The sequence below is a fragment of a genome, unplaced genomic scaffold (assembly GCF_019419815.1).
Source record: "Pyrus x bretschneideri cultivar Hongxiangsu unplaced genomic scaffold, Pyrus_bretschneideri_v1 Contig15, whole genome shotgun sequence".
Taxonomy (NCBI): Eukaryota; Viridiplantae; Streptophyta; class Magnoliopsida; order Rosales; family Rosaceae; genus Pyrus; species Pyrus x bretschneideri.
Window position 1 is genome coordinate 5,855,918 of NW_025999446.1, and position 13,204 is coordinate 5,869,121.

The 13,204-nt window shown below is 37.0% G+C and overlaps 1 protein-coding gene and 1 pseudogene across 1 annotated transcript; both read left to right on the forward strand.

Moving 5' to 3' along the window:
* The first annotated feature begins 524 nt into the window (after window positions 1–524).
* LOC125475610 lies at window positions 525–2,267 on the forward strand (annotated as a pseudogene).
* A 2,798-nt stretch (window positions 2,268–5,065) lies between these two features.
* Window positions 5,066–7,735, forward strand: LOC103946681 (transcription factor HY5). The gene is made up of 4 exons (XM_048580465.1): window positions 5,066–5,239; window positions 5,724–5,904; window positions 6,005–6,161; window positions 7,154–7,735. The coding sequence occupies exons 1-4, from the start codon at window positions 5,143–5,145 to the stop codon at window positions 7,211–7,213; spliced, it is 495 nt and encodes a 164-aa protein (XP_048436422.1). The 5' UTR covers window positions 5,066–5,142; the 3' UTR covers window positions 7,214–7,735.
* The last annotated feature ends 5,469 nt before the right edge of the window (window positions 7,736–13,204 follow it).

Sequence of the window (13,204 nt, forward strand, 5' to 3'; positions counted from 1 at the left end):
AGCCTTATGTCAATTTCTGTACTTCTTCAATTGAATTGTAAAATATTATTTTATTATTTAAATTGAATTTTAAATGATTGTAATTATTAAACAAATTTTTTATTGGTTGAAATGTTAGTGGAATAAAAGACCCACCATTAAAATGAATTAAAAATAAATTTGACATTAATGTCAAATTTGAATCCAAATCACAAAATCTTCAAATCCAATCAATAAATAACATTTCGGTTTAAGAGACTTTTGATGTTAAATATACACAATGGCATTCCATTTTGACATCTCCCAAATTTGACTCCAAATCACAAAGTCTAAACTACTGTGCATTTTTAACATCAAAAGTCTTTCCAACTGAAGTGTTATTTGCTGATTGGATTTAAAGACTTTGTGATTTGGAGTTAAATTTAAAACTTTATTTAATAATAAAAAATATTTGATAATTCGGTTAAAAGAGTATAAAATTTAATATAAAACCTTCATTGTCACATCAACTATTATTTATAATTTGATATTTCTTTTTATAGATGGTTTAGACGCTCTGGAAATAAGTAGATAAACCTGAACCAAGAGGCAGAAAGGCGCCGCCTTTTTTATTCATCGGTGTTTGAGCTGGAAGCGGTGCGATTCTGCGACCTTTGAAACGGCACCGGTTGACGGAAAACATTCCCGTAGAAAAATGGCTTTCGCTTCCGCGCTCGACACGCTCAAGGGGCTTCACTTTCTACCGTTACCGTCTTCTTCCCGCCACGAACGGTAGAAAGTGGCGCCCTCCAAAACGAAGATAAAGAAGGTAAGAACTAAGAAATGAGCTTGTTCAAAAAGTTGCTGTTTTTTTTGCTGAAATTGTGCTTTCGAATTGCGGTGAAATGTAGATAAGTTTGGGGAATAAGGAAGTGAAGGAGGTGGAGGAGGAGGATGTGGATGAGGATGCGATTGATGCGCTGTTTAGGTTGCTGGAGGAGGATCTCAAGAATGACGACGCGTCATTTGACGACGAGGATTTAACGGAAGAAGAGCTTGCTAAGCTCGAGCAGGAAGTGGCAGAGGCACTGGGAATTGACGGTGATGATGATAACGATGAGGAGGAGGAGGAGGAAGAGGAAACTCCGGTGAAGCTGAAGACTTGGCAGATGCGGAGATTGGCTGCTGCTTTGAAAGTTGGTCGGCGCAAAACAAGCGTAAGTGTTTCGGTTTCTCTTTGAATTTGGGTTTTGTATTGATGAATCTTTGAAAACATTTACCGTCCTGAAGACGAAATTGAAGATATTGGATGCTTCATATCCTGCTTGATAGTGATTCTTTGATTCGAAATAAGTTTTCGATTTCTAAGGAGGCCGGGGAAATGTGGAGATTATATGTCTACTCCTATTTATGTAAACTCCTGTTCAGCGTTCGTGAAAATTTGCTTCCCGTTATTTGGGGGTTTTTCGTTATGCTGGCAAGTATACTACTATAATTCTTCGTTTTGTTGCAGATAAAAACTCTTGCATCCGAGCTTTGTCTTGACAGGGCTGTTGTTCTCGAATTGCTTCGTGAGCCCCCTCCAACTCTTTTAATGATGTGTGCTGCTTTGCCTGTTGAACCTGCGACAGTGATGTCTGTGTCCCAAACGAAGTCTGTAGAAACTGTTGTGGAAACAACCGGAGAAACCGTGGTGGAAACGACAACAGATTCTGTAGAGCTTGAAAGTGCAGTGAAGGTGCCCTTTCATGCCAGACAACAACAGTTTTCTGCCCAAAAGAGACAGAAGAAAGCACAGGTTGAAACCGCTGAAGGCGTTTATAGAAAAGACAAATTTGATCTTACACTAAAAGACAAACAGAATTTGTTTACACCCATACAGTATAAGCAACAACTTTAAGCATAGGATTAAACTAACCGAAAGCGTGTTATTCTCTTGAGCCAGCTCAGGCCATCTTCAACTGAGCTGGCCAAAGAGTTATAAGTCGAAACATATTTCGTTTTGATACAAAATTTATCTCTAATGGAAGCCTGGGTCAAAAAAATTTGGGACCCATAGGGTTAAAATCCAGCTAAATGGCCAGCGAGCTGGGCAAACATAGCTAGCGAGCCAGTTTAAGGGCCCAAGCAGTCAGGAACTCACTTGCTAGCTGACGTTAGCTAGTCATTGGATTGTGATTTTTTTTTTTATAAGACAAAATTTGAAAAAGTAATTAAAATTTCTAATTATTTTTTTTCAAATACCTAAGCTATTCCTATACTAGTTCTCACATCATTTTCACCTTTTATACTATCTTATCCTTATTTTATTTCAATTCATCACATTTTATTTATAGCAAACACTCTTTTAATATTTAAGTTGTTGTAATCTCTAGTATTTAAGTTGTACTTTTAATATTATTTAAGGTGTTGTATTTCAAAATATGTTTGGAAATCTTATTTTAATATGATAGTTTAATTCAATTAACAAATAAAATTAAACAACAAACTTAAAATAATAAATTATTGAGGGAGTAAAAAAACACCTCATTCGGTTGGAGATTGTATATAATATGATCCAGTACTGTTCGTTAAAAAATAATTTAATGTAGACAGGGGCTAAACATAGCACTTTCAGTTTGAGATGGCCTTGCTTCTCCCTTTGGAATCTTCTCGTCCTCTCTTATATAAAACAGCCTAATCATCTAGATCGGTATTATCACAATTGCTGCACACACCAAAACCCAAAAATCAGCACAACTTGTCGACCTATTGAGAGAGGCCATGGCAACATCAGCAAGGTCGGCCTCCACATTTAGGAGGCAAGGCTCGTCAGGGTTGATATGGGACGATAAGCCCCCGCAGCCATACTGTTGTTCGTGCTCTTTTCATGAAATCGACAACCCCTGCTTGTGGTGAGGACATGGTGGTAGAAGCCCATCTCCATTTGCTTATGATTTGGAAGAAAAGACGAAGTATTTAGCCAAAAAAGGGTCGAAAGATATATGTGTTGATAAATTGCAAGAGACCATTCGTTCATGTCATGAAGGATTTTGTACAAGGTTTGTAAAGTTTCTTTGGGTCCACCTCAAATATCAGGTCTACCTACGAGTGATGGCATCTATTCGTAGAGTTCTCGCATACATCAATGTTTACGACGATACGTCTACGTATAGTATACTTGAATTACATCTATTCGTTTATTTTAGTTGGATTCTTCAATGCATATTAAACTGTTAAATTCAATAATATGTCATTTATATATACGTATTTTACAATTTGCACTATTGTTAGCGTAATCCATGGATAAAGTTGATTGTGAATGTATTTTTCTTTTTTGAATACAACGCGACATAAACAAAGAGGTAGGAGATTTTAGATAACTGCAAAATTACTAGTCATAATAATTTGGTGGGAGTCCGACTAAAAATTCTTTGACAAAAATTTTTTTTTTCTCAAAAAGAGACTTGTAGACAAATTTCTTTATTATTAAGGACACAGAGAACAATCTAGTCATATTGTTTAATTTGGTAACAAATTTGACATCCATAAGACTTTTCACTTACAGATGAATAAAAGAAGTACTAGATCGTAGTACCTAAACCGCATTTTCTTTGTCTTTGTTCCTTATAGTTGTGATCTAACGGTTGCATCTAAGACCCCAAAAATGAAGTTGCATTGTTGTAAATTAGGAAGGCAACCTGGAACCTAACATCTCAAGTTGGTATCTTCAAAGGGGATATTTAGAGATTTCTAATGTCTTTTCTATGACAGTAGATTTATGTTCTAAAATCAAAAGGGAAACTCATGGTTCAAAAATCACGAATATGCGGAGTTGTCAATCCTAACTGTTATTGGGCCATCTTCAAGTCCTTTCCCTCCACAACTCTCAAAAGATCTTGATCGCAATTCGTACGTGATTGACAAGGAATAATCTACCATTCATCCAAAGAAATAAGGTAGCTTTGTATTCTACAACTCGATAATACGTACACGAATCATATCGACCATCTTCATTCGGTATACAAGTTGTCCGAGCCCATGGATATAACTTGTATGTGATCAACTTGCTCGTTAGCACACTTTATTAGCACTGGTCTGATAGTGGCCATTTATTTCTTTTGAGGCGGATATAACTTGTCTGTGCTCAATAATATGCACATACATCGTAACAACTATCTTAATCCAGCATACATGTTGCTCGAGCACATATGTATATAATTTGTCCCTACAAACTGATTTGTAAGAAAAGGCGTTAAACTCCGCTGTGAAATCAAACTCCAGTAACAATTTTGAAATTACTGTTGGACTAATAGTTGGCAGTCTATATCCAAAATTTATGCAGTTAGGCAATAGTCACATTAACAAAATTATAAGGTCAATAGAGATTTTTTTTTTTTTTAATTATTTGTTAAGGAATAACGGGTATCAAACTGTAGTTATCCTTCTCTTTAAAGCCCAGAGAAATTATGAAAAAATGTTTATCCTGCTCATGATCATAATCAATCAGACTTATCAGCTAAAAACATCAAAAGTTAATAAAAATTAGCAAGTTATAGACATCATCCTAAGTACTAGCTTAGTACTAAAATGCTTTTATAAAAAGTGAGTATAAAAAAAAACTAAGCTCAAAAAGATGTTTGGTAAACACTTAAAAACAACTTATTTTCACAATTTTTGGTGAAAGAAGATGAAAAAGTGAAGCAGTAAAAACGAACTTATTCTCACAGTATAATAGAAATAATTTTTTTTTAAAGCACAGCAATACCAAACCAACCTTAAAAATCAAGAAAGTGGTATAAAATTCCATGGCAAACTCACCCTCTCGATGCTTCCCCGTTATCAAGAAATACATGCACTTTCCATCCAGCACACAATGTGGTCCCACACTGTCCCAGTTCACCGCACCTCCCTCCCAACCCTCCACAAAACCCGTCCGATCAAACCCCAATCCAACGGTCTTTAAACCTCCACGCTCCCTCCCTCCAAACCTTTGATTACTGCCACCCCTCATGGCTCAAAACCCTCCACGCTCACACTCCCACAGCCCTCAGATCTGCACAGCCTTTGAAGGCTGCTAATCCTCTCCCCTCTGTTACTTACTCACTCAAACACTAATATCCCGCTCTTTTAAATTTGTTCCGGCAGAAAATTCGGTTTTATTTTCTCTCTCTCTCTCTGTTTGATTGGATTTAGCAGATAGAAATGCAAGAGCAGGCGACGAGCTCCCTCGCTGCGAGCTCTCTGCCTTCCAGCAGCGAAAGGTCTTCGAGCTCTGCATTCCATCTTGAAGTTAAAGAAGGTTTGACTTTGATTTTTCAACTTTTTATGTAGTTTTTTCAAGTTTCTTTTCCAGAAAGTATAGCTTTGTTTGTTTAAATTTGTGTACTTGTTTTTTAATCAGAAGAATTTCGAGATTTCCCACCTGGGTCTTGTAAAATCCAGGATTTTCTCAGTTGGGTTGTTGTTATTTCCCGGGAAAATGCTCTTTTTGGATGAAAAGTCTTCTATTTTTACGTTGTCTCAGATAAAAAGGAGAAAGCTTTGTTCAATAAGTACAGGCTTAGTTTGTTCGTGGTCGACTGTTTATCTTTGCAAATCGGAAGGACTTCGAATTTTCTCATCTGGTTTTGTAGAATCGACAATTTTCTAAACTGGGTCGTTGTTTGTTTCCCGGGAAATGGATTTTTGATCCGGGAAAACTCTGTCCTGTTGCATTGTTTAAGACAAAAAGGAGCTGACTTTATTGGGTTCAAAAATTATACCTCGATTTGTCTAAATTTTAGGCATGGAAAGCGACGAGGAGATCGGAAGAGTGCCGGAAATCGGCGGCGAATCGGCAGGAGCGTCGGCTTCCGCCCGGGAAAACGGTTCGTTGGCCGGTCCAGACCAGGTCCAAACGGCTGGTGAGAGTCAGAGAAAGAGAGGAAGAAATCCAGCAGACAAGGAAAGCAAGCGGCTGAAGAGGTGGGTTCAGATGCACTTCTTTCTGGATGATTTTACTGTTCTTCCCTTTTTATTGGTATTTTGGTGAATTTGTGTAATTTTGTGGGTGCAAAAATAACAGGTTGTTGAGGAACAGAGTTTCAGCACAGCAAGCAAGGGAGAGGAAGAAGGCATATTTGACTGATTTGGAAGTGAGAGTCAAAGAATTGGAGCAGAAGAATTCTGAGCTTGATGAGAGGCTTTCCACTTTGCAGAATGAGAATCAGATGCTTAGACATGTATGTTATATCATTCCCCATATATCGTTATGATATCGGTGTTTTATGGCATGTTTACTAATCCGTAATCGGGTGAGGAGGCACCCAATTTCACAAAACCAGGACTTAGTATACCACCCCCATCCAATAATCCAATTCCTTCAAAACTAGCGAGACTCGCTACCATACTTAAGTACTTAATACTATCATCATCTGACGGCCAGATACGCTCTTTGGACAACATATCTTATCGTTAGAGATGGCGATTGTACTAGTACTTGTAAGTATTGTAGCCAACTCCATGAATTTGTTAATATGTGACAGATGAAAGATTTGGGTTTAGGGGTATTCTAGGAAAGATGATTTTGATGGGATAAATGTACGATTCTGTTGAGGAGGGGCCTTCTTGGTATCATCTTATCACTTCATATCAAAAGTGGAAAGTGTAGTGAATTGGGTATTAGGGTAGGGGCTGTGGGGTCAACCTCACCAAATCCATTACTTCTTTGCTTGATAATCAAAAAAGTTGCAGAAGCGTTGGAACTTTATATAATAGAATTATAAATGTGATGGTGTCCGCTGACTAGTGGCTTGAAAATTATCCCAGTTAACGTGTTTCGTGTAGGTTACAATGGTAATTCATAGTTAATATGTGATTTTACTTGCAGTAAAAGATATCAGAAATTCGTTTTTTTGCACGTTATACGATGTTGGGGCGGGAGTAATGTTCCCGTGCTTAGAGCCAAATGGTACTCTTTTTGCCTAATCATTGTTTGAATTGGAAATACTGAGTAATACCTAACTTCTTTGCATGATTGGAAAGTGTTCGTCCTTCGAAAACCTTGACAGAGTTCGAAACAATTCTAGAACTGCCACTAGGCTTATGCTTTTACTGAAAGTCTTGATTGTTTACTAGACAGAGGTTATATATGCTAACATTTTTATGTTCCATTTTATGTAATTCACGTCGAGTTTGGTGTAATGTGGCATTTACTTACCGGTATTTGTTGCAGATATTGAAGAACACAACGGCAAGCCGGAGAGGAGCAGATGGTAGTGCAAATGCGGATTGATCCTCGTAGGACATGGAGAGGAGCAGATGGTAGTGCAAATGCGGATTGATCCTCGTAGGACATGGTGTGAGATCGGAGTGTTCATAAGACGTTGCGAGTGCAAAAGTGGAGGCGATACAACTTGAAGAACCTAAGAACTTAGGCATGCTTAATCTTAGATTGGATTTCCTATAAGTAATCTTCACTTGTACTTGTTCTTTTCTGTCGGCGATATGGTGCAGGTTTTGAGCCAATTGCGTCGACAGCGGTGGGTATGGTGGGTAGTAGCAGAGGTGTAAAGACTGTAAGTCCAGGAAAGGTGTTTCATGAGATGGATAAGCACAGAGCTAATGGAAATGGTAGTGGTTTTAGCCTTCGTCAAAATGTAATGGGGTTGTTAGTGGAGTTGTCTCTAATTATTTTTTGTCCAAATGTACTTAAGTTTTATGGGGAGTCATGTGCCCATCTTCAAATGGAATGGTAAACATAAAGAAAAATTACTTTTTTTTATAAATTAAAAAAAATTATGAGCAACAGATATATTTATATTAAGGTTTTTTTAGCTAAAATGATCTTGACATTTGAATAATTTTTTATTTTAATTCCTGAGATATGAAATTAATAGAATTAGTTTTTGAGTTTGTTTATAATCAATTATTTTGATCATTTTGTGAAAAATTTATATAAAACAAGGATAAAATGATAAAAATACCTTTAACTGTTGGTTAGGGTAATTTTATCATTTTAAATCTTATTCAACATAATTTTTCACTGAATAACCCAAATGATTGATGGTGGACAATTTTAAAAACCATTTCTATTAATTTCAAATTTCAAGAACTAAAGTGAGGAGTTAGGCAAATCTCAGAAACCATTTTGGTTTTAAAAAACAAATCTCAAACATCATTTTGGTTATAAAAAAAAAAACCTTATATTAAATGGTGAGGGAATAAAATTAATATTGAACTCGTCTTCTACGAGATTTGAAGTAACATGTGCTTCTTTCATAAGAAATGTAAAAAATCGTCAAACAAAAAGAATACGTATGAGAGGATGGTACTTTGTATGGTATTGGCCTTATCAAAACTTTGATAGGGCTTTGAACCTTTAATTAAAGGAAAATTATTAATGCCCCCTAATCAAAGAAAAATTATTGTGTTTCTTAAGAGGTGTTCCTAGTCTATTCAACCTTAATGTAGAAGTTTTGATGTTTTACCATGCGTGAATCTAAATTTAAATTCAATATATACTAAAACACAAAATATACTATGTTCATAACCACATTGTAGTGTTGATTTTGCCCTTATTTAGGCCACTTCCAACCGAAAGAGCTAAATATAGCTCCATCCAGAATTATAGCTTTGTAAAATATTACTTTTAAATAAACAATGTCAAGCCATACTCATATACCATCTCCAACCGGAGGGGCTAAACATAGCTTAGCTCATTAGTTTTAAGTTTATACTTTAAGTTTATTAGTTAATTTAATTAAACTACATTGTAATGTTTTCAAATCTAGACGTTAAATTTGAATCAATTATTGCAACTGATGAACTGAGCTCCAGAAAAAAAAGGTTAAGAGGGAGGCTACATTTGGCCAGCCTGATACCTCTTTGGCCAAATAAAGCCATCTCCAATCGAAAAAGGGTCAAAGGGCTCCCTTTAGCCCTATAGCCCTCCAAGATGTAAATATTTTAATGAAGCCCTTTGACCCACCAAGAAATAAATATTTTAATGAACAGTGTCAACCATATTTCTTATCATCTCCAACTGAGGGAGCTAAAGAATTATAGGTCAAACATAATTTATTATTTTAATTGAATTAATATGGTTACTTAAATTAAACTACCTTATTTTGATTTATTATTTTAATTGAATTAATATGGTTACGTAATTTATTATTTTAATTGAATTAATATAGAATGTAAAGAATTGAAATAAAATGAAGTAAGATAGTATGAAATGGTGAAAATTATGTGAGAAATGGTGTATATGGCTTAGATATAAATTAGAATTATTTTTTTTTTTTAAATTTTATTTGAAAAAAAAAATTCAAATGCAACAGTAACCTAGCGTCAGTTAGCACTGTAGTGGTAAGTGGAGTTTGACAGAACCCTGAGGTCATGGGGTCGAAATTCGTTTATGTCAAGATCCTTCTAGGGTTTTTTTTACAAACCCTTTTTGTTAAACCTGTGACATCCCGTCCCGGAATTATCGGAAACGTACGTGTGAAATTACCATTTTACCCCTGGTTTGTTTTTGGATGTTTTGTGTGGTGTGGACATGTGTTGGGCCACACACCCACACTGTCTCACTCTCCCTCACCCTCTGTCTCTTTCTCTCTCCCCCCCGAGTCCTCTATTCCTCTTCTTCTTCAAACAAAAACGTACGGACACTCACACAACCCTTCAAACCTGGACAGATCGAAGGAACCAAGGACACCATCGAGCTCGTGAGGCTGTGAGGAGCACTGTGGTACCATTTTCAGGTAGGGAAACCACCATTTTCACGTCGATTCGAGGTTTTCCGATTTGAGCACTATTCATGCAAACTTATTCTAGCTTGTTTTTGGACTTTTGAAGCTTGTAGTTGTGTTTGTGAGGTTCCCAGGAGCTTGGGAGTGCTTCGTTGGACAAATTTGGACGTCGGGAAAGCGTGGTTCGAGGTTGGCCGAGTTTTGGAGCTTTGGACAGGTGAATTCTCGTAGATTTTAGCCTCTAAAACTTGTAGGATTGTGTTCTACTAGTCCTAAGGGTTAAAATGGTGCAAAAATCTTGAAAAACGGTTGAAAAACGAGCGAGAAAACCTAAGTTGCAGGTTTTCCGGTGACGGCGCCGGCGAGGGGGATTGGCCGGAGAAGAAAGGGGAATATTCCGTTGAGTTTAACGGAATATTCCTAACGGACGTTGACGGCGTCAGTTTAGGTTTAACGAAATATTCCGTCAGTTCAACGGAATATTCCTGACGGCGTCACTTGACGCCGTCAGTGTGCCTGGCACGTGGCCGCGCGTAGGGGTGCGTGGGTCCGTGCCTGTTTTGGCGCGTGAAGGCGCGTGGAAGGTCCAAAAATTATTTTAAAATTATGGGTGTGATCGTGAGGTTGTGTAGATCACGTTGGTATATTCATTTGTCCATTTTGAGCAATGTATGAGAAGTTATTTTGAACGGACGGTTATGTGCTTTAAAGTTAACGTTTTTATAGTTAATTCGCATATAGGTGACACGTATCCCGAGGACGAACGTGCACACTCGAGGCAGGGGGGCTATGACCCTTCCACATACCAGTGAGTGGGCTTTTGTTTTCCGTATATACCTATATACATATTATTTCCCAGAATTTAGTATGAATGCTTCGTTATATGCCATTCCTTTTATGTAATTAGTGGTTATACATGATTAGTGGCATATACGCTTAATTATATATTCGATCATGCATATGTCATATATATATATATATGTTGGTGCTGTGGAGGCATAGGTAAGTGCCAGGTAAGCGTTATTTAACATTTGCATTGAATAGCGATTAGAGGTGCTTAGAGAGCTCATAACCTGCACCCCCGGTGTTAGTGCTCCCGCCCAGAGTAGGGCACAGTCCTTCACGTGTTGTTCACCTCCCGCACCACACGCTCAGCTTGGATTCAAGTTAGGTGCACAGTCTTGTCGTACAGACCACTATAGGTGGTTCCGACTCGTAGGTGACCCGTGATTATTCGCACAGCCTTCACGTGATCGTAGCACTAGAGCGTTCATATGTATTACACCCAGTCTTGTCGTACAGACCACTATAGGTGGTTCCGACTCGTGGGCAGGTTTAGTGATTAAGTTTGAGATTTGAGCTCTAGATTCAGCCGTACAGGTCACTTAGGGGACTCCGGTTGCCAGTTTATTATGCTATTGATGTGAATTATACCTGAGCACATGCATGATATTATGAGGTTGTGATTGGCATACCTTTGAGCATGACTTGGCATATCTACGTATATGTGTTTATTTTCTGGGAAGTATACAGGTTTTACGGCGAGGGGTTAGAATGTATTTTATGAAATGGTTTTCAAAGAGCTTGTTTTTGCCCACTCACGCTTTTGTTTTGCGCCCCTCCAGGTTCTAGTAGCTTAGCGGGTTTGGTGGTTTTCCCGGAGGACGTCCCGGCATTCTGACAGACACTCACCTACGTAGGGTCACCTTCGGGTGCACTATTGTTGTATCGTTTCTTTTGGACTGTTGTAGGCTTAAAGCTCTGAATTCAGCGTCTTACTTTCGCTAGCACATACTTTATCATATTATATTTGCTAGTTTTAAATTATTCGTACTTTTTTATTACTGTTTTTAGCTTCCGCACTGTACACATGGCTACGTCACTTCCACGTGACGGCCAGCATGCCCTGATCTCGGTTGGGGTGTGTCAAAACCCCTTTTGTTTTACCATATAAAAACTAATTTTTTTTTGTTTTATTCCTTTTTCGTTGAGTTTATATAAAACAAGGTCTACAAACCTTATAATTAGTCTTTTGTTTCATCATATAAAAGCTAATTCCTTTTTTGTTTAGTTCATATAAAACAGGGTCTATCCAATTTAAAAGAAGATTCAATTATGTTGAAAGGATAATCTCATGGTAATAGTTTTGAGTTATGAACTTAAATTTTTATTCGAATTTTCCTTTTTGATTAAAGCTTGTAAACAAGTTATATTTTTATGATATAATCATCTCAATACTAAATATTTTTATAAAAATTTTAATGCCCCATCACTCTTGTTTGATAAAATTTCCATGCCAATAAGAAAATTAAACCTTAAATATTTCTCCAATTAATTATGTTGCTATATTTGGTTTAATTTCTTTTGTATGTCATAAAAGGCCCTCATGAGAGCAATTTCTGGCTTGCTAGGTAAGGACCAATTGCACTCATACATAGATAAAGAAACATGCTTGTCTCAATAATGATGTCTACCGGTTCTGTTTCTTGTTTTCGGGAAAATGCTTCATCTTGCATTGTATTCCTTTGCTGGTTGGACTTGTTCCATATGAGAATTGAGTTCTAAGGTCATCTCCAACCGAAGAGTTCGTTTTAGCCCTATGGTCCTCCAAGAAATTAATATTTTAATGAACAGTGCAGGGCCATATTTCTTGCCATATTTCTTACCATCTCCAACCGAAGGCCAAAGGGCCACACATAATTTATTATTTAAATTAAAAAACTACAACAACTTAAGTTTAAAAACTATAAGTTAAATTTAAAATCTACAACTAAAATTTAAAAAATATAACTTAAATTTAATAACTACAACTAAAATTTAAAAAAAATACAACTTATATATATTTCAAGTCAAATGTGAGAGGTTTTATTTAGAGTATAAAAAAAAATTAAAAAAAAAAAAAAAAAGAAGGGGAAGTGGGTGGGAGAGTCCCACATCGACTGTGTGGGAGAGATTTGAGTAACCAAACATGCTTATAAAAGCCACATCCCAACGCCCAGCTTTGAACAAATCACCTTTGGGCCTATAATTAAATATTTTTAAACAAAATTTTGGCCCTAAAAAAAATAAAATTAAAAAAAATTAAAAATAAAAAAAAAATTGTAAAAAAAAAATTCAAATAGAACAGCTAGCTGACGCCAGTTAGCCATTGCATTCAAAATTTTGGCCCGACTTGGGGCTAGCTGGGTTGGGCCAGCTGATTAACCCTTTGGCCCTTTTTTGTCCAATGGAGCCCACGAGCCCTTTGGCCTAACCCTCGGTTGGAGACGGTTTTCAGGCTATTTTCGGCCCTCTAGCCCTCTGAACCCTTCGATTGGAGATGGCCTAAAAGACTTTTCGTTTTGGTTGCAAGCTTCGGGAGTTGCATACTCTGAAGGGCCATGTTGACTTGAGTCAGTTGCGAAGCTCAAATGGCTCGACATCAATACAATTCAACAACATTATACAGTTGAGCTTTTCAAAATGGAAACATAGAGAGAGGATTGAGCTTGTACCTTGAAGAGCAAAAGTTAATGAGAATGATGATGAAGCGCTTA